Source organism: Pinus tabuliformis, chromosome 8 (assembly GCF_031772625.1).
Source record: "Pinus tabuliformis cultivar Carrire ecotype Pingquan chromosome 8, CPIR1, whole genome shotgun sequence".
NCBI lineage: Eukaryota > Viridiplantae > Streptophyta > Pinopsida > Pinales > Pinaceae > Pinus > Pinus tabuliformis.
This window is the reverse complement of record NC_142294.1, coordinates 1,566,854,685-1,566,881,401: the sequence shown is the minus strand read 5'-3', so window position 1 is coordinate 1,566,881,401 and position 26,717 is coordinate 1,566,854,685. Positions and strand designations below refer to the sequence as shown.

General features: G+C 38.0%; 2 protein-coding genes across 3 annotated transcripts in view; both read left to right on the top strand.

Moving 5' to 3' along the window:
- Positions 1-26,717, top strand: part of LOC149242002 (pentatricopeptide repeat-containing protein At5g67570, chloroplastic-like) — a 274,597-nt gene that overhangs the window by 109,246 nt on the left and 138,634 nt on the right. The gene's annotated exons all lie outside the window — the stretch shown is intronic.
- Positions 3,781-6,360, top strand: LOC149242004 (uncharacterized). The gene is made up of 2 exons (XM_089374114.1): positions 3,781-5,582; positions 5,707-6,360. The coding sequence occupies exon 1, from the start codon at positions 3,870-3,872 to the stop codon at positions 5,361-5,363; it is 1,494 nt and encodes a 497-aa protein (XP_089230240.1). The 5' UTR covers positions 3,781-3,869; the 3' UTR covers positions 5,364-5,582; positions 5,707-6,360.

Here is a 26,717-nt window from a genome sequence, read left to right as displayed (position 1 = left end):
ACTCCAAAGACTTTTCAATTTTATTATTTAGAAAAAATATTAGAGTTTCCATAGCCAAATTACACTTTTCAGAGATGTCTACAATGAGGAGCCTTAGGCTTAATTTATAGAAAATGAAAGATTTGGATCCCCTTCCATTGGAAAATGGCTAGGTCCAATGAAGTGCACAAATTTGAATTGATCCCAGAGAATAACGACTAGTTGAAGCTTGATCCATGCCAAAATTTAATCCTCTCCCTTGGTCTGGAAGAAGAAATTCGAATTTGTTGAAGAAGGATTTGATCCTAGTCCAAAAAATAATTTTTTCAAATTTTTCTTCTTGAAAATCCTCCTTCAATTAACCACCATGGTCCAAAAGTTTGTTTTTTCTTAAAAAATCAAACTTTTCCTTTTATGGAGGGCCTATTTTTTTTTTTTTCCAATTTTTTTCCATGAAATTCCCTCATTCAATTTAATTACCTGGACCAAAAAATCGATTTTCCTTGAGATTTTTTTTTTTGGTCCAAGGAATATTTTGTGGGAACCTTGGAAATGAGTCCTTCAAATTTAATCTTCCTCGGGAAAAGTCAATTTCCTCCAAAAAATTGTTTTTCCACTTGGAGATAATTTTTATTTTCTCTCATTTTAATTTTTTGACCATTTCCAACTAATTTTTTGCCAGAAAAAAAATAAAAATAATTTGAGGGGATGGACATAAATTTTGACCCTAAAAAATGTCTAAATAGAGAGTTGAGGTGTAGAGGTTCTAATTATGAGTACTCTACCCCCATCAACTTCTATAGACATTACATTTTTCAATTTACATCAAAATAATTATTAAAATCCCGATCAGTGGGAAATTTTAATAATTAACATTAGACAATTAGACTTTACTAAATTCTATAAGACTCAAGATATGGTCTAGCATGACAATTTTACATCGACTCTATACACTAGGACTCACCTAAGACATCACCGTCGAGCCTCACCCTAGCTTTGGGGTATATTTGGGAGAAATTCTTTGCTAATTATAATTTTATAAAACGCGAATAATTGGCGGAGGGTAAAAAACTCCCTAGAGTGAAACTCTTTGCTGAAAAGTTTAAGCTTACGTAGGTGTGTTACATGGCTTTATAAGCATACGAGAATCATTTTTACAATGGCCACATAGGGCTGCAGAATTTGGAATTACAACTTTGACAAAACCGCTGAAAGATGATGATCTCTGGCTACTTGCATGCTCGATCATGATGGAATGCTTTGAAAAAAATGTATGCCGCTATAGGGTAGTTGACACAAAGTGGTCAACAACATGCATTTTGATGTTTGGAAAGTTTCACTATCTCTCTTGAAGCTTTTTAGCGTTGTGATGGATGGATATGTTCTTCATTGTCTTGTAAGTGCTATTTTGATGCTATATTTATGATTTTGATTAATGTCTAATGCATGGAATATTGTCTCATGGTTAATAATGTGTCCTAACTGATGAAGTTTTGTTTAAACATTGAAGCTATTGGGAATTTTTGCATGTTTTACTCATGGATAATGAATGAATGAATGTTCCTAGAGGATTTGTTGCATTTTTCATCCTTGAAACTCCATCAACAAGTGTCATCGAAGAATAAATATCTGGAAGTGTTGTATAGCTACTTTATTTAGGGTAGCGAAGCTGCTTCTAGGTCTCCTTGAAGAGCGAATTGCCATGTCAAAATTATCTTTGACTCCAATTCTCCCTATTGCTAGGCACTGGTCTTAAATCCTTGGTTATCACTCTTAAATTGATAAATCATCTTTCATTTCACCTCTTTTCCTTGTCCCTTTAAATATAAGGAGGCCTCTCTAGGGCTTTGTACAAACTCCATTAGAGGAGGGTGTTTTGAATTTCACTTGGATAGAACTCTTCCCTTGTGTCTTCTTTAGTGATCCTCAAGTTTTGGTGGATTTCCCACAGTGGTATCTTCGGAAATTTGATGCCCTAGCCATCACACCAAGAGGGAACCCTAGAAGCTAACCCTTCAACTGGGGGATTTCTTCGAGGCATTTGCTTTAGTACTCATTGGAGTAAATCATAAATTTCATTTTCTCTTATCTACCTTGACCTTGATGACCTCATATCTTGCTAAATATCTCAATCGTAGGTCTCGTGTAGTCTTCTTTTCAAGGGGCTTTTAATTGAAAGTCTTACTAGCTTCTCCCAAAGTTTGCACTTTCATTGAACCTTTCCATTGAATGAGCCACCTTCCCTCTCTTCAAGCCTACCATAGACATATACCTATCACAAGTGAGTCATACTAGGACTCCTCATGTTGGTGAAAATTCGAGAAGAGTAGGGGACTTATATTGTGGTGATAGTGGGCCTCTGTCCCAAGTTTTGTTGTGCCCACCATCTTTTGCCTATTTACAAGGCATGCTAGTTTGTGCAACAACAGGTTCTAAGTGTGGGAGTCCAAAGGAAAGAGTACGAGTTCAAGGAGAGTGATGCCCACTTAACTCATACTCACTTGAGCCAACCCACACTTACTTTAGGCAACTCGACCTCCACTTATTGATCGACTCATACTCACTTGAGACAAACTCGACTTGCTAACTCGACATCCTTATTGAGATAACTTGACCCTTCACTTTGTTGACATTACTAGGGCACAAGCTAGAATAAATTTTATTCATCATGATGACTACTTCTAATGATTAGTTAGCATCAATCACATTTCCAATATTATTAAGTAGTTATACAAAAGAAAACTCAACCAATGAACATGAAAGAGCGATAAAATAACCATGAGACAATGAGACAAGAGACACAAAAATTAGGCGCAAAACCCAAAAAAGTCTTTCCATATGACAGAGAGAGTTAAACTCATCAATACATTAGAAATATATCAAGATAATAGCAAAACTAGTATCCAAGAACTAGATGAAGTGCCAAGCCCTCCTCCTAAGATTTTCGACCCCCTCATTCCTTCTTTTCTTTGCTAGAACCAGTGTTGTTAAAATCGCGATAAAATCGCGATTTTATCGGAAAATCGCGATTTTTTCGCAAATCCGATTTTATCGCGATTTTTATCGATAAAAATCGGCACTTTTTTTTATAGGCGATTTCGGAGTTTTTAAAAAAATCGCGATTTTTTCGGTAAAAATCGCCAGAGGCGCGGGCAGCGGGCGTTTTATATGGAAAATCGATTTTTATTTTATTTCATTGAGCAGTCCGCGCGGAGGAGGAGGAGAAGAAGTGAGGGAGAGGGTTGCCGTCGGATTTGGGAGCGAATCCAAGCGATTTTAGGAGGAATCCAAGCCAAGATCACCAATTTGTCCATAAACCAGGTATGTAGATTAATTTTTTTTTGTTTTGCTTCTATAAAAACTTTGTTTTTCATTGTTTTTAAAGAATTTTTGGAAATTTTTCATTGATTTGGGATGGGTTATTTGTTATGACTATGAGAACCAATTTTTTATTTTTATTTTCTCATTTTCTTTAAACATTGTTTATTTTTTTTGAATTTTCATTGTTTTTTTGCATTTGCCATTGGCATTTGGTTGGGTAACTTGGGTTTAGAAATTGGGATTTTGGAAATAATTAACTTGTAATTTTGCAAATGCTAAATTGTAATTTGTATTATGTAATCCTAAATTCCTATTTCCTAATCCTTATTTTTAATTTTTTCCATAGGTTTGCAAATTCAAAATTCAAAAACAAACATGCCAAGGAAATTGGATCCTTTCTGGGAATATGGTGACCCTAAAACTCCGAATGATAGACAAAACTTGTATTGCAAGTTGTGTGGAAAGGAGATATTCGGGGGGTGTACAGGTTGAAGTTCCACCTTGCACAAATCCCTGGACGTGATGTGGTGCCCTGTCCTAATACAAATGCTGAAATTATCCGAAAAGCCATGAGAGCATTGGGAGAATTAGAGCACTCTAAAGAGGCCAAAGAAGAACTCAAAAGGCAACTAAAAAGGTCAGCTGAAGGAAGTGGGCCAAGTGGCACTGGTTCTACTGCAGCGTCAGTCAATCCGGTAGCTGCATCATCATTTTTTGTTCCTCGAACCACACCTGGTGCACAACCAACTATCGGTTCAATGATGAAAAGAACTGAAAAAGAACAAGCTGACAAGTTGATGACAAAATTTCTCCTCTGGAGTGATATTCCTTTCAGCATTGTAAGGAATAATCCATTTTTCCAACCTACTGTTGATGCTATTGCCAGTGTTGGCTCGGGGTACAAAATCCCTTCTCTTCATGATTTCAGAGGCCGGCTTCTTCAAGATGAAAAGCGTGACTGCACCCAAAGATTGGAGGATTTTAGGGAATCCTGGGCACAAACAGGATGCACTGTTATGTCAGATGGTTGGACTGACCAAAAGGGGAGAACCCTTATAAACTTCTTGGTTAGTTGTCCCAGGGGGACTATGTTTATCAAATCTATTGATGCAACTCATCAAATCAAAGATGCAAAAAAATTATGTGATTTGCTGGATGTGTTTATTTTGGAGGTGGGTGCAGAAAATGTTGTCCAAGTCATAACGGACAACGCTGCAAATTATGTTGCTGCTGGTAGAATGCTTATGGACAGGCATCCTACTTTATTTTGGACACCTTGTGCTGCCCATTGTATTGATTTGATGTTAGAGGACATAGGGAAAATTCCCTTTGTCAAAGAGGCTGTTGACTCATCAAAAACCATCACAAAATTTATTTACAATCACACATCTGTGCTTAGCTTGATGAGAAAATGCACCAACAACAAAGAGTTGGTGCGCCCCGCCATTACACGGTTTGCGACGAGTTTCATATCTCTTCAATCCCTCTTGAAATCTATGTGGGATTTGAAGAGAATGTTTGTTTCAGAGGAGTGGCGTTCTTCGCCAATGAGCCGCAAACCAGAAGGAGAGGCCGTCTGCAGACTTGTTTCATACCAAGAAGACTTCTGGGCGGGAGTGCAGGAGGTGTGCGCTGTCACTGAACCTTTGGTAAAGGTTCTTCGGTTGGTAGATGGTGAGAAGCCCGCAATGGGCTATTTGTATGAAGCCATGGACAGGGCCAAAGAAGCCATTCGGTCCTACTATGATGACAAGGGAGATGATGGGTTCCAGAGACAACTCCTTCTATGGAACGTCATTGATGAGCGATGGAACAAAACACTCCATCGTCCCATTCATGCTGCTGGGCTTTTCCTGAACCCTGCATTTTCTTATGCATGTGGGTTTGATTTTGATGCTGAGATCATGGATGGATTATTAACCTGTGTCCAGAAGATGGTGAGAACTCCAGAACAACGTATGGAGATCTCTAAACAAATTGAGACGTATAAGATGTCAGGTGGCACATTTGGCTTTGATATGGCTATCTTTGATAGGACGGCCAAAATGCCAGGTATTTTTTAGTTTGTAACTTTGTTTCAAATTTCATTGTCTCTTCAAATTCCATTTTTTTCTTATGTTTATTTGTAATTTTGTTGTAGCCGCATGGTGGAAGATGTATGGTGGCAGAGTACCCCTTTTGCAAAAGCTTGCCATACGCATCCTCAGCCAAACATGCAGCTCCTCGGGATGTGAGCGCAATTGGAGTGTATTTGAAAAAATACACAACAAGAAGCGCAATAGGTTAACAACTTAACACTTAAACATTTAAAATATTGCAAATTTCCAAATAAATTTTTGAATTCATTAAACAATATTTTTTTTTATAATATTAATTATTAATTATTATTTCATGAACTTTGTACAGGTTGGAGTCCCGTAGACTTAATGACATGGTCTATGTCTACTACAATCTTCGATTGTGGGTGAGGCAACTAGACAAGACACCTGATATGGAAGCCATCTCATTGGATGAGATTGACACCACTGCTGAATGGAGGGTTGAGACCGAGAGGCCTCTCATGGATCCCACTGAGGATTGGTTAGTGCAGGATGAGGGGGAGGAGGAGGAGGAGGAGGAGCAGGAGCAGGAGCAGGAGGAGGAGGAGGAGGAGTTGGAGGAGCAGGAGGAGGAGGTGACACCGCCTACCCGGGCTACCACTAGAGGACGTGGTCTCTGTCTACCTACAGTAGCTGCTACTTCTACAACTACTTCTTCAGCTTCTAGAGCACGTCAGACTCCACTGCCATTTCCACCACCACAGGCACCAGCATCTTCATCTAGGGGGAAAGGGAAAGCAGTGACATTTTCTCGCAAGAGGGGCAGAGGAAATCAATAGGATTAGAGTCTTAGACTTTCATTTTATTGTATATGACATTATGACATGATGAGATACATTATCATATTTTTTGTTGATATTTTGAGGCTGAGTTGGGACTCAGGACTTACTATTCAGGACATGATTCAATGTTATGTGTGATTTTAGCGCTAGAAATGATATTAAACATCTTATATATTAGTTTTTTTATCATATTTATGTGTCAATGTATTTATTTTATGTTGTAGATGGTTTAGATATTAAAAAAATTGAAAAAAAATGAAAAAAAATGAATATTTTTGTGCCAAACGATTTTTTCTCGATTTTTTCCGTTTTTTTTTTCCCGATTTTAACGATTTTTCCGATTTTTTCCCGGCGCCGATTAAATCCCGATCGCGCTTTTAACAACATTGGCTAGAACAAAGCTCATGATGAGATAGATTGATGTGTCAAATGAGGAGAGGAGGACTTCTTTATATAGTCTTCAAAGGGGGGTCGAATGGGTGCCTCCAAGGAGCCCAACCTAACTTGAACAATTTAGGAGGAAAAATTTAAAATTCAAATCTTCTTTTTCTTCATGATGAAAATACCGACCATGGCTACCATATTTCCAACACACTTGGCCTTCAACTCATCATTCAACTCACTCTCAAGTGGTTACTCAACTCCTCTTAAGTGAGTGGGACCCTTAGTTGACTAGAAACATGTTTCCGACATGTTCCTAGTTATTTAATATCTTGATTTTGACGTCTTTTTCATCACTTTTTGAGTAAAAGTGATTTTTCATGAGGGAAAATTAATATATTCCACCCAAAAATGGGCACTAAGGTAATGTTGGCACTTTGAGGATGAAAAATGAGTACCTACGTGCCATACAAAACTTCCTAGTACCACTTTTTTATTTGTTCCATAAATTTTAATTAAGAAATTCCGTTTTGTGGGAAATTTTTAATTATTAAAATTCCTCTAACAACCTAATGCAATTTTGTGAGACTCGAGATAATGCCTAGCATGGTAATATACATTGACTCTAGACTTAGAAAACACACTCAAGGCCTAGTTATTAAGACACACTCCAACTTTGGAGGATGTGAGTAAAAAAACTCAATTAATTATTTATTGCTAAAAAGCAAAAATAATTAATCAAGTGAAAAAAACACCCTGGATCGACTTCCTTTCTAACCATGTGTCAAGGCGCTAAGTCTTTTACATAATTTCATCATGCTAGTGAAATTTTTTGCAACTCCCCCATGGGGGTACAAAAAATGCATAAAGAAAAAGAGAGAAGAAGATGTTGAGAAGTCAATGCAAGTAGATTAGGGTTTGATTCCTCTTTCTTGATAATTGTGAGTTATGTTGGCTTCTTTTAATTCTTTATTATTTTATCTTTCATCAAGCAATTACCATATTATGTGTGTATGAAGATCACAAAAACACAAGACACAAGATGTAGGCACTATGCCAAGGCAAAACCCCTCTTGAGGGGAAAGCCCCGTAAAAAATTATCTTTCTTCAATAGTTTCTTTGAGATTCTTCAACCTAGACATATGCCAAACCTTCCTTGCACACAAAGTTAGCCCTACCAGATCTTTGACCCCTTTGCAACAACACTTCCACCCCAACAACTTTGACTATGCAGCAACTTACGACATCAGGCAACCACTGGCAACAAAAACACTTGGAAGACTTCGATCCCCCAAACTAGGGCAGGAAAGAGTGAGAGAGAGTATACCAAAACTTCGATTTCTTCCTTCTCCTTAGCCTTGATCCAACTCACACTCCTTTTGACTTCCTTTACCCACTTCGCACTTTTCCAGCTTCACTAGAGATATCGAACTTGCCTGATATGAGATGCTCCAAATGAATTTGATCTCCTTCTATTTATAGGCTCTAGGTGAGGTCGAATTGGTGTCCCTTAGGCCGACTTGGTGTGGAGGTTACATAAATCATATTTGACTCAATGATAAACTTTTTTACATGATTCCAAAGCCCAAGAAGGGCCTCTTTAAATATACAATGACTCTAATATTAATCCTAGGGGTCCACAATGGGGACTTTGACTAATAAAATGATGAGCCAAGCATGAAACCCATGCTTTAATAAGTCATTGACACAATGATAAAATATTTTTCTTTATTCTTTTGACAAGTACATTACATAATACTCAAATACGTTTATGAAGACCGAACCTAGTTACATTCTTCACCAAAAGAGAGAAGTAGAAGGGAAAAATTGTTAGAATTCGGGTACTAGAGGACAAATGGTTCCCTAAGGCTTTGATCTTTTGCCTAGGGAAAAGTGTCCAAATTTATTTGTATTTTTCTCCTAAAGTGACTTAATAAAGTCAATTTAATTTAAAAGTGACTTTATAAGTGGTAAAATTACATTCTAATTTAAAAGTGACTTTATAAGTGGTAAAGTTAGATTCTAATTTAAAGGTGACTTTATTAAATTAAATGAAGAATTAGAAAGTGAAAAAGTGACTATGGAAATAAAAGGCTAAGTGGGTGAGTTAAAAAATAGAATGTGAGAATTAAATGCACATTTATTCTTATCCCTAGATCTAAATGAATCTCGACCATTAGATCTTAGGGTAGCCCAAAAGGTCATTTAGAGAATAAAAGGAGAAGAGGAGGAAAAAATCATTCATTCTTTCATGAGCATTTGGGAGAAAGATAAGAGAGAGCAAAGAGAAAATTTCTGAGCAGTGACGAAGTGAAGGAGAACAACAAGAAGACATTTCAGTAAATCTAGGTAGCAACATTTATTGGCACGCATCCCAAGGAAAAACCGTACAACAAGAGGAAGGCATAGAAATCGAGGAAGAGGGACAACAAGTTCTGGGCACGTTTTTGGACACTGGCCGTACAACATTTAATGTTGTTTTATTGCTGCAAAAATTTCTGTTTTGGCTGTTTGTTGATTGGCATGATTTTCAAGGTGGAGTTCAAGCACAGAAATCGAGATAAGTTGTAATTTGTGGTTGCTGGAATTTTTACTGTGTATTTCAATCTCTCTAAAAACATTTTTAGAAGTAAAGAAGAGCTCTCATATTGGTTTTCCCCAAGAGTTGTAGGGGGTTTTTTCAGGGTCACATTGACCAAAAATCACTGTGTTATTTTCTGTGTGGCTGTCATAATTTTGCTGTGTTTTATTTATGCAATTTTAGCAGTTGTGAAATCTCTAAATTTGTGTTTTCAAAAAATTATTGTCATTTCCATATTTTAGAATTTTTATCATGCTTGGATTTAGAACTAAATGTCGGGAGTGATAAGGAAAACTAATAATTGGAGTGGGGGTTGAATTTTCTTCAAAAATTACCCTGCAAGACTTTTGGACTTGAAATTTGATAGGTGCTTTATCCAATTAGATGGTTCTTCTTCTTTTATTTTCTAGGTACAACTGAGCAGGTAAGAAGACCTAAATGTACTAGGTATTCAATCAACTAGGCCAAAATGTGACAAAAACATAAGCAGATCCATGCTTAGGCTAAAAGAAATATGATTTCTAGGTATGATTAGGCTAAAAGAACTATGCTTTCTAGGTATGATAACCTTTACAATACATTAAGACAACTTTTACATAATGGTAAAGTGAAAAAGACCTAGGGGTTCATTAAGTCATGTGTCCTAATAAATCCCCTCTAAGACCCTCATGCACCCACCTCGACCATAAATGACCTCTAAGAGATTGTTAGGAACCATATGGGCAGGCACTTCTGGCCATGAAAAAACACGAGGGTCTAGAGAAACCGTCTAGATGAAAAAAGTCTCTATGTAGATCCTTAAGCATGGTATGGTACAAATACCAAGGTACATGGTGACACGTTTGGTTTGTTATGAATACAATACAAATCTTTTTGATCACACAAGTGATTACAAGACCCTAGGCTTTGACATATCTCAAAATATGCATGATATTGACTCAAATACTAGAATAGACATGTGTTGGAGATACTGAGAGGTGGGTGAATCAAAATTTCACTTAATTAATTTTGCACTTTCAGAGCATTAAATATCTTTAATTCAAATCAAATTAGATAATCAACATCACATCACATCACATCACATCAATAGTACACAAGAAATTTTACGTGGAAACCCAAATTTGGGAGAAACCACAAAATGCTTTTTAATATATTAGATGAGTACAATAATTTATCAACAGCAGTTTAAGGAAAGCACTAACCCCCTTAGTACTCAGTTAGAACATCATTTGGGTTTATCAGGAAGCACCAACTCCCTAAAAGGATGCAATGACACCCTGTCTTTACTAACAACAAGTGGAATGATGCACCAACACCATGCTAGCATCAATTTGCTGCCCTAACACCACCCTTCCACCTTGAAGTGTTCTCAGGCACCAACATGAAGGAGACTTCAATCTCTTCCTTGCACCACCTTGCCACCCTTAAGATGAAAGATAGAATAAGAATTTGTGGGCTATCGTACTAGGGACAATGACCCACTTACACTAGCATTCAATTACTATCAATGATACTTCATTGTTGTTTCTACTACCATATGCTTAGATCACAGATTATATGCACTGGTGTTTTAATACATGAAGGTTGTGGATGTCATCAACAAATGCTGCGAAAACTGTCATGGTATCACTGTCTTATCATTGCTTAGAATTGGGTTCAAAACTTGACGAAACAAAATTTAGGTTTGTTCCTTAAATACTAATGTAGACCAACCTTTATAAACCATTAACCTTCTGTCTAGAATCTTGTCACAACATTCCTCTAAACATTGCAAGTATAGGCCCAACAATTTAACAAAGGTAAAGGCTTCGGCCCATACCTCATATTTTCATATCAAATGGAATATCATACTAGGTATTTTTGCAAAAAGTATGGTTCCTCTGCCATTGTTGTGCTTCAGATTTTCCCTTTATCTGTGGCTTGAACAACCTTAAGTTTCCCCTTAATCTGAAGCCTAAACAAATTTTGATGCAACCCTTCCTTTGTGGCCTAAACAAGACCCACTTCTGCTCCTTTCTTGCGGCCTAAATAGGCCCCACTTCTGCTCCACACACATAAGAATTTGACACAATTATTTTTGGACAATTGTCCTTAGAAAAACCCCGAAGGGAACACTAGTGCTCCAGATGAGGGTTTTATTATTATCTTTAGTAAATTCAAGAGTACAATTATTTGCTTTCCATTCCGGCAAGGTTGTGAGAATCTCTACTAGCAAAATAATTTGGAAGACACCCTTGTCTTCCTCTGTAATCTATATGGCCTCTCCTTGCCACTCACACCTCCTCCCGGAATTCACACTTCTTGCTATAATGTGCAGATCTGACTAAAGAGAAATTTGTATAACCTCAGAATCACCTCTAGGAATGTCGTCCTACGTCCCTCTACCTCTGAAACCCACTCGCTTTGCCTCCAAGGCAATGATTCGACAATTGGCAATTGAAAAGCGGCTCCTCTGACAACTCGCACTGGGTAAACTTACTAACTCACGTTGTTGTATTTGATCTCCTCTGCAGATGAATTCAACCTAATCTTTCTTGTCTCCTGGACACTGGAAGATATAGAGGAAAATTCATCCAGACCCCTGCTCTCAAATCTGTGTTGAAACTCTTACTCTGATGCTTTCCCTAACTTTAGCTACGCCCCTGTAGAATACCTGGAACTGGGTAGTCGAATTGCTCAACTCATACACTGTGTCTTCTCCAATCCCTTCAACCTACTCTTATAGTCTCTCGTTGGAGTCTCAACGATCATGATTACATCTTTACCAATGGCTAAGATCAATTTGACTTCATCAATAGAAGCGCCTAGAGCAAAATCAAACTTCCTTAATCAATTCCCTTCAATTAACCACTTTTCCTAAGTTAGACTTCATTTTTTTTTTTTAATTATGGCCAATTATTTTAATTAAGGTGTCTCCAAGTCATTTCTCGTGAAACCTTTTCTGGGTTTTGGAGATATCATGTTTCTTAGCCTCTTAGACACAATCTGAGACTAGAACACTTGTTTGCTGCTACCATATCTAAAAACTAACAAACTCAACACTTTGTTTGCAGCTTGCACATGCCTAACTCGTTCCCCCTTTTGTGACTTGCATAGGCCTAACTTGTCCCCCTGTTTGCGGCTTGCATAGGCCTAACTTGACTTCAGATTAGCTTCCCTACCTCCTCATACTCATCCTTAGATTGACCTAAAAAACCAAGCCTTACTCAATGCATCATCACATAAAGAAAGGATAAACATGGAACCCAAAAGCACTAAATAATTTGGTCTCTACTCTAGATATGCAATTTTGCCCTCGACCTCAATGAATTAAGAACAATTTACATGAAAGAATGATGCCTTTAGGGGGCTCACGACTGCCCTATATATAGTTGTGAAGGGGGTGGATAATAAGAGTGCTGCCTTGTCCTAATAAATTTACTTTCAGTTTAATAATTAACCCCATGATGAGGCCGACTCGAGGTTCCTTTTAAAATCATTTTCAAAAAGAAAATTCATCTTTTAAGGGCCGATTTGGTGAATATTTAAGCATGAAGAAGTTGAGAGGGTTGCCCTTTATGTAACTGTCAGGACCCGTAAAATTTTCCCAAAGTCCGACAAATTTTCATTTAAATTCTATGCTAAATTTTGGACCAAAACATCATTCAATTGGGGCACCTTGACATTGACTTCGGGGCTTCATATGTAGGAGGGAATATCTCCTTAATTGTGAAGAGTCACATGGCATGCCACCTACCATCGAAAATGACATAACGAGAACTATTTGATGATGATGTTCTAGTATGCATTTTCACGATGATCTGTCATAACAAGAGCGGGGAAAGTATGGCTTCTTTTGGCTTCTACTAAAGTTGTCAACAATGGGAACTAATTTTCAACAATCTTCTCCTTTGGCATTGATGGCAACATTCATACTTCCCCTACGATTACTGCTCCCCCTGTCTCCATGCTTTTGATCTTTCTCTCCCTCTTTGATATTAATGGCAAAGGAGACTCCCCCTGATGAAATATCTCTCTTTCTTCTTGCTATTTTCCTTTCTCCCTCTTTCTTCTTGACTTGTTGGTATGCTGATCAATATGAACCTGTAAGTACTCCAAGTTTTTGCTGATGATACTCAAAGGTTTCTTGTGGAAGAGGCTTGGTGAAGATGTCAACTATATGTTCCTTTGTCCCATTGTACTCTACCTTGATATTCTTTTTTGCGACTTGTTCTCTGAGAAATTGGTATTTGATCGGAATGTGTTTTGTCTTACAGTGCATTACATGATTATTGGAGAGACATATGGCGCTTGTGTTGTCACAAAATATCAAAATGGGCTCATCGTACTTCACTTGTAGATCTTGGAGTTTTTGCTTCATCTAGAGGACTTGAGTGCAACATGCTGTTGCAACTATGTATCCAACTTCTACTGTAGATGTGGATACTGAAGATTACTTCTTGCTCAACCAAGATACTAGACAATCACCTAAGGTGAAGGCTGCTTGATTGGTGTTTTTTCGGTCATCAACACTTCCTTCCCAATCTACATTTGTATAGGTTGTCATACTTTGAATACCATAACCCAAATTATGTTGTTCCTTTGAGATATTTGGAGATCCTTTTAATTGCAAAAACATGGGATTCTTTTGGTGCTGCTTGGAAACTTGCCACGTATCCAATTTCTTGCATCCCATCTGGTCTTGAAGTTGTCACATATGGTTGCCAATCATTGATCTATAGAGTCTCTGGCCTACTTCCTTGGGTTCATTGTCCTTGCTTAATTTGCAACCAATCACCATGGGAGTGCTTACAGGTTTATGGTCTTCCATTTGAAACCTTCTCAACATTTCTTTGATGTACTTGGTTTGGGAAATGAATATGCCTTCATCGTCCTGAGATATCTGGAGTCCCAAGAAGGAGGTCAACTCTCGAAGTAGAGATCTTAGACTCATTCTGCATATCTTTGGAAAACCCCTAACTCAACCTGTCATCGTCGCTTCCAAAAATAATGTCATCCACGTATACTTCAATGATAGTCAGGCTGTCTTAATCAACATTTATATATAGCTTGTTATCAGCACTTCCCCTTTTGAATCCTTGTTGCTGTAAATATCTGTCCAGTCTTGCATACTAGGCTCTAGGTGCTTTCTTGAGACCATACAAGGCTTTCTTTAATTTGCAAACATAATCTCCCTTTTTGGTTAGTGGAAACCCTTCTAACTATTGTATGTAGACTTCTTCTTCTAACTCTCCATTTAGAAAAGATGATTTTACGTCCATTTGATACACTTTGATCCTTCTCGAGCAGGCATAAGCGAAGAACATCCTAATTGCTTCCATTCCGGCGACAGGTGCAAATGTCAAAATCTATCCCTTCAACTTGCGCATATACTTTATATACCAGTCTTGACTTGTTCCTGATTACCTGCCCATCTTCATTCAGCTGATTTCTGAATACCCATTTTGTGCCAATGACATTCTTGTCCTAATGTCTTCGAACCAATTCCCATGTCTCATTCTTCTCAATCTGGTTCATTTCTTCATCCATGGCCTTGATCCAATGTTCATCATGGCTGGTTTCTTCAAAGCAACTTGGCTGAAATGTAGATAACAACTAAAGATGTCCCTATTTTGGTGTGTGTATTTGTTGGCTTCTTTCGAAATTTGTCTCTATTTTGGCGTGCATATTTGTTGACTTCTTCTGGTTTCTATTCCTGTATTCATATCTCCAATGATCTGCTCCGTTGGGTGATTCTTCTATTACTAGTGTTTAGGTGCTTTGGAAGGTACCTGAAGATTTTGCTAATTATCTTCTGTTTCTTCTTGGTTCACATTTGGCTCTTTTTTATGATTATTCTTCTTCTTTATGTGAAATCTCTGACTATTGAGAAGGTGTTGTTAACCTAGTTAATTATTTCCTATTACTTGTTCACGTCAAATCGATTCTTACACCATTCACAAAATAAAAGTTGCAGCAGAAAATGCACGAAACCAATCACACAATGAAGACAAGTATTTTTGGACATGTCCCTGGAAAAACCCTAATGTGGGGAAAACTAGTTTCTAGATTTGAGGGTTTATATTAATATCTTCAACAAAAACTACTATTGAGAAATTACATCTGCTTCCCTGACACTGGAAAACCTCTGACAATATTTTTATGTTCACTTTTGAACAAATCAAACTAGGAAACTTCACTGTCTCCCTCTATAGATCAACTCAACTCTTTCTGACAATTCGAACCTGATTTGATATTCACCCTAGGAGTGACATCAGTTAAAGGTTTATTTGTTTAAAGGTATTACAGACTCATGTGCTGGTGTGTGTTCTGTGTAATTGAAGCAACGAATTGATTAGATTGCCAATACACAGACAATAAAATGGAAAGACAGCAGAGAAACACAGTAAGCAAACACAAAGACACAAGAAATTTCAATAAGGAGTTCACCCTCTTCTCTAGGGCTACATCTTCGGTCCAGCTTTCAGTGGTGGTCTTGTTTTATTGTGCCTTTAAGTAAAGAAATTACAATAGAGGGACTCAATGTGAGTTCTTCTGAAGCAGGTTTGCTTGGGAGGGTGGTTCTTGGATTCCCCAAGCCACTGGAGTGCACAAACTCTTCTTCTTCCTACCAACTCTGTGACCTTCTAGTCTACAGTGGAAAGAGCCAAATATGATGCTCAGTCCGGACAGATTCCTCTATGGGATGGCTTGAATCTTCAAGCTCTTTGGTGCTCGATGCTGCTGCTGGTCAGCTCGGCCCTCTATCCCTTCTGCTTTGCTTTACTGTTCTCTGTGTTCAGTCGTCCTCTCAGGGTTCACTGTTCCACTTCTTCGTCTCTTGACTTCTGTTTAACTCAACTGACTCATTCGACTGTTGCTGTTCATGGCTTTAGCCATTTGAATCAATGCCTGTGCGGTTCGTCTTCCGCCTCTGTCGATTCTCCTTCTGCAGCTGTGCTTGGAGTTCCCTGTTTGGCGTCATCATGAACGGTTAGGGAGTGGCCACTTCTCCTCCGCTAAATGGCTCCAGTATGCTCCGTCGGTTCGTTTCGTCAGTTACGTCGTGGATGCGTTCTTCCTCCACCGTGGCGGTCAAACGGATTCCAAATCCCTTCTAAAACGCGGCTTAATTCCCTGTCAGTTCAGTTTCCTCCATCGGGCGCGATATCAGCTGTCCGATCTGGGCCCTCCAGATCCGACGCCATATGCACATTTCGTGTAATTGACTTGCTCGACCGATAGCGCGTGATCAATGGCTGTTTTCTCTCACCTCCGCCTGCCACGTGTCGATTGATGTATGGAATCGTTCCGCTCTCGTCCAAAACCTCTTACCTTTTAAGGGCACCCCGATCAAAACCGCCGGTTTCCAGACCGCGGGTCCCGCCGTTGTGTTTTAGCGCTTTTTTCCTTTTCCGCCGTGGTCCTCCGGTTCCCCCACGCGACCGAGTGCTCGGGCTTTTCCTTCACGGCCCTGTTCGCCTAGCGATGCGCGCGCATCAAATTCCACCTCCTTTTCCCATTCCGGGGCTCCCAGGGGCTACTTTGACCTCCTGCGCGGTCTCCGTGGGCCTCAGTCAACACGCTTTGACCGAGGTCCTCGTCGTTCCACGCCTGCTGCCATTGGCACTGGTTCCGGGTGTTTTTGATCGCTGTTTTGGAATTCTTTAGAGATTTGTTCAACTTGATACAGTCATGGTTCTTGACAGTCTTTTATGGATCCAATTCGAATCAGCGCCACCCTTTGGAAGTCACATTGGCAGCCTCCAATAATTCTCATTGGCAATTTGGTAGCCTCTGGAAATTTGCACTGCTACTGGAAACTTGATCTTCCCTTCCCAACAAATCGCACTACCTCTGGGAATTCGATTTGGCAATCTGGTAAACTGGCAAACTCGAACTGGGAAATTTGGCCTCCTACTGCAAAAATAATTCAACTTCCTTTTGTCACTCAGAAACTAGAAATATTTGTGAATAGTAAACTTCGACAAATTCCTTCTCAATCACTACTGCTAAAACCCTCCTGGTGCCTCTCTGACAATCACCCACTCGATGTGATCTTTGTGATTTGATCCATCTCCAAAGCTGCCCATCGATCTCCCTTTATAATCTCTCATTCACAAATGAATGGCCACAATTAGAAGTTCACTTGATCCAATTGATGGCTAAGATCATCTTAAAATATTTCTTGAAGCTTATAGAGGTAAATTGATCTTATCCCAACTAATGTCATTTAGTTATCCACTTTTCCTAAGTTTCGACTTAGGAATATTTAAAAATCACTACTTGACATAACAAAGATATTTTCCCTAGGCGAAACTTAGGAAAAATTATATTGGCTTGGAGATAATTAAATCCTCCATGTTTCTAGCTCAATGACACCTCTCAAGATGAGAACACCTATTCGAGCTACAATATTTAACACCTTATTCTGTTTTCTTGCTTTGGTTCTTCTACTTGCTGTACCTTGAACATGTGCTTCCCTCGGTTTTTAGCCCATGCATTTCATCAATTGTTCCATTAATGCTTTCCACTATTTTGTTGAGTTTCAGATTATAGCATTTGTATGCCTTGTTTTTGCTTGAGTATTGTATGAGTTTAACTTCATCTACCCTAGAGTCAAATTTTCCAACCTTTTTCTGTTCGCTTTTTATATAGGATTTGCCCCCGAAGATTCTAAAGTGCTTGGCATTGGTCGTTCTTCCTTTCCATAGTTCATATGGGGTCTTGTCGCTATTACTTTTGAGCACTCCTTTGTTTAAAATATGAACAACTATTTCTACTACTTGTACCCAAAAGATATCACTAAGCTTGGAATCGTTCAACATAGTTCTAGCCATTTCCTATACAGTTCTGTTTTTCCTTTTAGCGACTCCATTTTGTTGAGGTGTCCTGGCTGCTGAGAATTGCCTTTTTCTTCCTTGCTCTTCACAAAAGTGTTGGAATTATTTTGACGTAAATTCTACTCCATTATGTGATCTTAAACACTTGATTTTCAAATCAGTCTCATTTTCAATCATCTCTTTGTAAATCCTAAAGCATTCAAATGCTTTTGCTTCTGACTTCTTCTTTAGAAAACGTACCCCTATCATTCTGATGTAATCGTCAATAAGCAACATGAAGTATTGTTCACCATTCAACCCTTTAGTTCTCATCAGTCTGCATAAATTAGTGTACCATATCCAATGGCTTTGAAGTTTAGTGTTCCTTGGTTTTGAACTCAACCCTTGTTTGTTTTCCATGCTGGTAGTGCTTACACATGGTGCTTGCTGATTTTGAGATTTCAGGCATATCTCTTATTGCTTCCTTTTTGCTGATTTTGACCAGATTGTCAAAGTGCATGTGACCCATTCTCCTGTGCCAAAGCCAACTTTCATCTTCCTTTGCCAAGCAACAACTTTCCTTTGCAATTTCATCTAAGATGTGTATGTTATTGGGAGTCCTTGTTGCTTTCACCACTAATCTACCTAATCCCTTCTTCTTTCACATTTCTTTGAGTTGAACAAAAGTGTGTGTCCTTGGTCACACATTTGACTCACACTTAACAGGTTATGGTTCATATTTTCAATGAGCAAGACATTTTTTGCCATGGCATCCTTGCTTCCAAGCTTTACTGTACCCTTTCCTAAATTTTTTGTTGAGCCATCATTTCCAAACGAAATCGATTCATCCCTTTCCTTTTGCAAGGTTACAAATATGTCTCTATCCCCGTTCATGTTTGTTGAACAACCACTAAACATACCATTTGCTTTTCTTACTTTGGGCTTGTAGAGCAATCACATGGTTTTCATCCTTCTTTTTCCATTCTTTTGATGGTTCTTTTGAGGGATTGTTGAAACCATGCTTTGGCTCCTTTGGAGGAATGATCAACCTGCAATCTTTTGCTATGTGTCCAAAATTCTTGTTGTAGCATTCTACTTCATTACTTAATGATCCAAAGCTGTTATAGTTTTGGTTATAATATTCATGAGGGTTTCTAGGATGGTCACACTTAGAGTGGTTTCCATAGTTTCTTATGTTCCTAGCGTAAGCTTTACAATTTACAACTTTGTGCCTATTGCCGCCTCACGCACACACCTAAGTTAGTGAGAAAAGCCCTTAACTTCACAAGGTGTGGTTGGTGGCAAATTTAAGAGATGGGGCTATCACCTATTCCCAACTCTCTCTCCGTTTAAGCTCTCTCCTAGGCAAGCTAAGGGGGGTGGTCCCTAAATGGAAAGCTAAGTAAAAAGTGATGTGAGGTTTCTAGGAGATGTTATGGTCAATTTAGAATACTTGAGATTATGAGCAAATATGATGAGCAATATGAAATGAAATATACTTAAATAACCATCAACACAAATAAAAGATGAGCATGTAAAACTAGTTCCTTTAATATTGCTCCAAAATAAATAACACTTGCTTAAAAATGAAATGAAACATAAGTAATCTTGTTAATCAAATAGGCGTTAGAATAAGATGATATCACTTTCAAGATATAAATTGCTTTCAAAGTATAACCATTCACGATTCTAGAGCATGTAAAGAAGCAATATAAAATAACTTGCAAAATGAAACAAGCTAAAACTTCACTTGCAAAATGAAAGATATGGTATTTTCCCAAATGAGATGTTACAAAATAATCAATTAAAAACATTTTCATCATGACAAGTATATAAATAAATTGAAAGTAAAATAGCTTGAAAAGTAAAGTGTGTTAATATGAAATGCGCTTAACTAAGGTTAGATGCAATTATTTTGGTTAATTTTAAGCTAAATGCCTACTCTAAATGAGAGATCTTTTCCTTGAATTCTTGCCAAAGGGTAAAAATTTGAGTGACTGTAAGAAAGAGGGGCTAAGAACACGATGGTGTCGTTAACGATACCCTTCCACCGAGTATTACTAGCCAACATGTGCCTTTGTTCCTAAACAGGAACGTAAGTGATATACAAAGCATGCAAACAATCCAGCAATTAGAAAAACGAAATATACATTAAGCACCCATGGAAACACTGCAAATAGAGAACTGTTGAGCCATTTTATTACTTCTTCAGGAGCAAATACAATAGTAAAATAAAATGGTGCACCTGGGCTTGTCTCAATGGACAAGCATAACAAAACTCAGGTGAGAAAATGCTGAACTGAACGCTGCTGCAACTGCTGCACCAAATTGAACTGCGTTGCCCTAGAAAACTGCTTTGTATGCTGATTTCGAAGGGCTAGAATCACTGCTTCCCGTGCTCAGAAAATTATGATATTTCAGATCCTTGCTCCTTGGCCTAAACCCAAAAAATCCCACGAAGGAATTGGCCAAATGTTGACCTCAGAATTTTGGCCCAAATTCCCTTAGATCCTTTAGTTGCTGGCTGAGTTGGGACCCCTGTTTGACCCCTTAGATCTGCACAAAAAATTCTATAAAATTAGGAGTGTGATCGTTTCCCAAAACCTAGAAAAACCAAGAAAGGGTTTCCCTTGGTTCCAACCTTCAAAAATTGACCCTTCACAGCTAGGCCCTCCAATTTTGAATTCTATTGCTGTGATTGATCCTGTCAATCTCTGCTCTGCCAGCTCCAGTAATCCTCCTCAAATGGCCTTCCAAGTGATCTCCTACTTCACCCAGCTAGCTCCAGCTCTACAATTCCTTCCTCCAACTCCCATGTGAGCCTAGTGATGCCTCTCCGTGCAGGCCTAGGTAACTGTAAATTGGACTGTTGGTACGCTGGCTCTGCTGGCTCCAATCTCGCAAGAAACGCTGGGCCTTTGCTGCTTTCCCAATCCTCTAACTCTCCCGCCAAATGCTTGATCACTAATAGATCCAAACTCCCCCTGCGTATTCTCCAGCTAGCCAGAAATACACATTCCCTGTTTTGGCTGAATGGTAGTGCTGTAACACACTTTCGGAACTCCTGATATACTTATGGAACTGCTTCTCTAGGGCGGGCACAGATGGTCTCCCGAAGTAGAGGTTGAATCTCCTTCTTGAGAGATTCGTGGCTAAACAACCGGTTGACTCAGCTAAACAACAGAGCAAACAGTCAACTAATTTTGATTGCAAGGTGTAAGAATGAATCCAGATGAGAGCTCTCTCCTCCTTTTATCTTTGGGGGCCTTCCTTGCCTCATGGGGCCCCCTTCATCCAACACTTCGAATTCCCTCCAAACCATTCGAATGCCCTAGTTCGAATTCCCACATGGGTGGCCCCCACCTTCCACTAGCAACCAAATTAAGTCAAATTTCCTCCTAAGTCCCTAAGTTGAGAATGCTGAGTTCTTTCCCTTAGCCAAAATTGTGCAAAAATGTGTGAAAACACCCCGTTACAAATGTGTTTGAGAAGAGACATGAGATCCTACAAGGGGACAAACCACCTTCATAATTGTAGGGTCACACACTCTTTACCTCGAATTGGAAGAATTTTCCAAGAAAGTCTTTTCCCTATGATGTCTATCAACCAAGCTTATTCTTGGAGGTTAATTGAGTTAAAATGCAAACTATGCTAAAATGCCTAAATGCTATGCAAGTAAGCTTTCCCAAGAGAGATTTGCAATGCTTCAATACAATGGAAGTGAGATAGTGCTCAAAGTAAATTGCAAATGTAACTTCAATTGGAAAAGGAAATTAGCTTGAAAATGAATTAAAGTGATGCAAGTAAGTTTGCTTTGCAAAAGAGGAATTGCCTCAAGTAAATGGGAGATGCTCACAATGATATAATTTCAAAATTGTTCAAGACATAAACATAAGCTTCATAAGCAAATGAAATTGTAAATTTCTCTACGTAAATGCCACAAACCATAAACTTATAGCAATTGGAAATGGGATGAAGCTAAAGAAAAATGAATGCTTGCTTGCAAAGTATGCTTGGAAAGTAAGTGAGCAAGATAAAAAATGAGCCTATGGTGAGGCAATTGTATCCAAAAGAAAGCAAATTGTTAAGCAACTAAATTAAACTTGCCACATAACTCCGAATTCTTGCATGTAAGAAATGAGTTGCTCTAAAGCAAAATATCAACTCGTACTTCAAAGCAAGAATGAAATGCAAAGCATCAAGTGAAACTTGTAGCAAAATTTAACTTAAAAATTGAAATGTGATGGTGAGGTTTTGTTGATTTTAAAGCATGCAAAATGAGCTAAAAAGGAAAGTTAGAAAAAATGCAAAATTAATCCACCCACACAAAATCCTCCTTCTAAAAGAGGAGAAAGGATGCCTTGGGTAAACCCAAAGCTGCCACAAGAAAAAGAGACCTTTTATTATGATATTACAATGGGGTTAAAGCTTCTTAGAGGTCTACCCAAAAGAAGAAGGGAATTAGTACAAGATTTGGAGCTAGAAATAGCTATAATATCCCTCCAACAATAGGAACCTCAAGGGCCAATGAAGACTTTCTAAAATTTGAAAATTACAATCTCCACAAAGGCCCACGACATGTCCTTATTTGTGGCTTCTTCTAGTGTCCACGACCTCCTTGAAATAAATCTTGGATGCTTGAGAGGTCCTATAAGAAAACTAGTTAGAGTTAAATAGTCTTTCCTTAAGGAAGTTGTGTCAAAACTCCAACTATGTGCTGCAAAACTAAGACAAAATTAGTGTAAAAGAGCATGTAAGTATGATACAAAATAATATACAAAACCAAATCATGTGATGGGAGTGAACCCCATCACTTGCTTAGTTTGGGAAATGCTCTTAAATAGTTAAATAAATCAATGAAAGCACAATTTTTTTTAAAGATTTAAATTATGAAGCATTAGCTTGTATACAAGCTATGTTAAAGAAAATCCGTGCAAAAAATCACTTCGTAAGATGAACTATGGAATTCAAAGAACCAATGAGAGCTCCTTGGAGCATGTGTCAAGATTGGGTTTGTCTCTTCAAAGACTTCTCCTCACGTTTGATATTTGATCCAACAAAGTGGAACTCTACAAAACTTCAATCAAACACTAGTCCCATATAGATCTAGCAAATAAGTACTGATAAGAAAACACTAAAAATTCATTGGAAAATAAGTAGAGATTTTCTACACCTAGAGCATATTTCTAAATCAATTGCCAATAACTTAACATTAACAAATCTACAAGAGCATATGGAAATAAAATAGATCAAAGCATGAGCAAAGGAAATTATACCAATAGTGAGCCAATCATCATACTCCAATGGAACAACAACTCATGAATGAACCCTAAAGTCTTTTATTGCAATTGAGAACAAGTGTACATAAGAGTAGAACTTTCCAAAGCATAATAGATCATAGCAATGGATACAAAATGAGAACACATAACTCTATTATATAGAGAAATGGGAGCAAATCCCAATGTAGCAACCAAGTGACAAATGGTTAAGGAGAAGATCCCAAGGGAGAAAATTGAACTCAAGTGTGAGGGCTCCAAGAAATCGAATTTCATAGGTGGCAACAAGATGTCCTCAAGCAAAATCGGATTCTCCAAGTGTGAAGATGAGCAAATCCAAGTGTGAACCAATCAAGGAGTTAACTCAAGTCAAACTTTGTGACCAAACCATGTGATGACACCTCATGTTGATGCTTCCAATGTGCCCAACATAAATCTCCTTGGGACTTGCATTGATCCTCCTCTGGATGCCAAGTGTGAAAGCTATGGTGAGTGAAATGGAGACAAGTCTCCATCAAATCCTCCGTCAGATATTCGATCCAATCCAAGAGATATTCCAACATGTGCATGAACTCCTTAGGAAATTCGATTTTCCATGTCACTAACTGCTTCATTAGTGCCAAAAAAATTGATTGCCTTGAGTGGGCCATGAATTTATGATGCAAGGTGCCAAATCATCCTCCACTTGACCTTTGACTTGAGATAATTTCCAAGTCATTTTGTCACATGGAGCTATTTATTTTTCTTCATTTAATTTATTTATGGTTTAATTTATTCCCAGATTTCCCACTGAACTTAGGAAAAGTGGGTTTTGAGGGTCTAGAACTTATTTTTTACCCTTCAATAGTAGAAATTTGAGGGTGAGAGGTGTAATTTTGAACACACAAACTCCATACAACTTCTCTATACACCATTTATTACATTATACATTCAGGGTTAATTTAAATTTCTGTCCTGCGGGAAATTAAAAAAATGACCCCTAGATCTAATCAAATTCCAAAAAAGTTTACGAACGATCTAGTATGGTAATATACAATGACTCTAAACACTAGGACTCACCCAAGGCCTTGCCTTCAAGTCGTACTTTGGCTTTAGGGTTATGCGTGGAAGAAAAAACTCAATTAATTATTAAGCTCCATAAGGATATAATAAGTAACCAAGTGAAAAAATCCTCCTGGAGTAAACTCACTTCATGACAAGGTCCCAAGTTACTTAGGCCTGTTACATGACTCAAATTCATCATACTAGCAACACTTTACATCATCCCTGCAGGGCTTGTGAAATCTGAGTACAACAAAAGAAGATGATAAGAAGAAGTAGAGTTGAAAAAGTTTGATAATATGATGATCTCTGATGGTACATGAAGCCTTTGATACATCCTGAAGCATGGATTCTTAAAAAATATTTGGGTACACTTCAGTGGTCAACAGTGCCAAAAATTGTTGTAGGAATAACATAAACCAAGGAAGATAGTTTGGTACCTGAGAGTGGGGAATCTTCTAAATGGTGCAACTCTCTAGAAATTTTCTTCTTGTGTCCTCTCCATTGCTGATTGTTGACCCAACGTTCTCTTAATAGATTGATTTTGACCTTTTATTGGTTAAACATTCTCTTTTGAGGGCTTGCATTCCTCTTCTTGATAGGACCCTTGATGACACCTGCATAACTCTTCTCTTCTGCTTCCTCTTCTATCGTCATGGAGCTTGAACCCTTCTCAACATAGGTTGGCTTGTATCATAACCCAGATTTGGCTCCACATGGCCTTTGACTTTTGATAAATTCATCCCAAATTTTAATCCTATTTACAAATTCTATTGGACGTTTTTCTTCTAAACTTCCGTTCTTAGTGAAACTATCTCTGCTTCCAAACTTTCCTTTACTTTAACATTTTCTTCTAACTAGTTTTTGAGTGTTTCTTCAATCATTTTGGCTTATTCTAACTAGACTGTTAGACTGAAAATGGTCTTCTTTTATTCTTCAGACATTTTGTTGAGACTTTGCGAATGCTCTTTTAGTTCACTTAGCTCTTTCTCCAATGCTTTGACCTTTTTTCTTTCTACTTTAAATATTATAGGGTGCTGGCTAGTTGTCTCTCAATATCTACTTCTCCTTCGTCTTCATCATCTTCAACGGTTTTCTTTTGATTCTCCAGTGCCATGAATAATGCTCTTTCTGAGTCACTGTCGTTGTCACTTTCCTCGTTAGATGAAGAACTGTCTTCCTTTGAATAGAGATTTTTGTTTTACTTTGATTCTTGTCTCTTTTGTGATTGTTCTTTTCCTTCTTAGGAGCTTCTTCTTCTTCATCACTATCTGAACACTTTGCATAGGGACATTTCGAAGCAAAATGACCAATTTTACCATAATTAAAACACTTTAAGGGAAGCTTACCTTTGTACTTGCCAGTTCCTTTCTTCAACTTTCTCACAAAGTTGGCTATTTCTTCATCTAAATCATCACTATAGCTACAACTGGAGCTTGGCTTTGACTGTTGCTTGTTCCTTCTTGTTTTCTTGGATGCTTTGAACACTCCTCTTTTGGATGGATTTTCCTGTTCTATTCTCATTTCGTAGGCTATAAGTATGCCATGTAGCTTATCCATGCTGACCATAGCTAAGTCTGATCTTTCTTCTAGAACTAAGACCTTATAATCAAATCTCATTTGAAGAGATCTTAGTAACTTTAGAACAATCACTTTGTTCTCTTTTGGTTCTCCCAACCTTTCATGGCATTTACTATTTCATCAACATAGAGAAAGTAGACCGCCATATTTTTGTATGCCTTCATTCTCAGCTGCTCAATTTTTCCTCTGAAGGTATGAAGCTTGGCCTCTTTGACTTTCTGATCTGCTTCACATATGCTTTGAAGCTTGTCCCAAAGTTCTTTTGTTGATTTACAATGCATTACTCTGAGATAAACTGAGTTTGTTAGACCGCTTAAAATAGCATTTCTGGCTTTTGCATTGTTATCATAGAGTTTCTTATTGACATCATTAGTTGGAAGAGAGGGAGGTGCATCGTATCCACTTTCTACAATGTGCCAGACATCAAATATTTGTGCTTCCACAAATGCTCTCGTCCTTTCGCTCCAAAAGGCATAGTTTTGTCCATTAAACAACGACATTCCATTTTTTGTGCATTCCATGATCTACCTTCTAGTGGTTAGATTGTTGTGAAGGAACTAGCTTTGATACCAATTGTTGGAAATATTGAGAGGGGTTGAATGAATATTTCACTTAATTTAATTAATTTTTCACCTTTAGAGCATTAAATATCATTAGCACAAATCAAATTAGATAATCAACATCGCATCAAATCACATGAATTGTACATAAGAAATTTTACATGGAAACCTAATGCGGGAGAAAACCACATAATTCTTTCTAATTTATTTGATGAGTGCAATAATTTATCAACACCAAATAAAGGGAAGCGCCAACCACCTAATACTTGGTTAGAAAAGCATTCAATTTTATTTGGAAGCAACATCCTGAAAGGA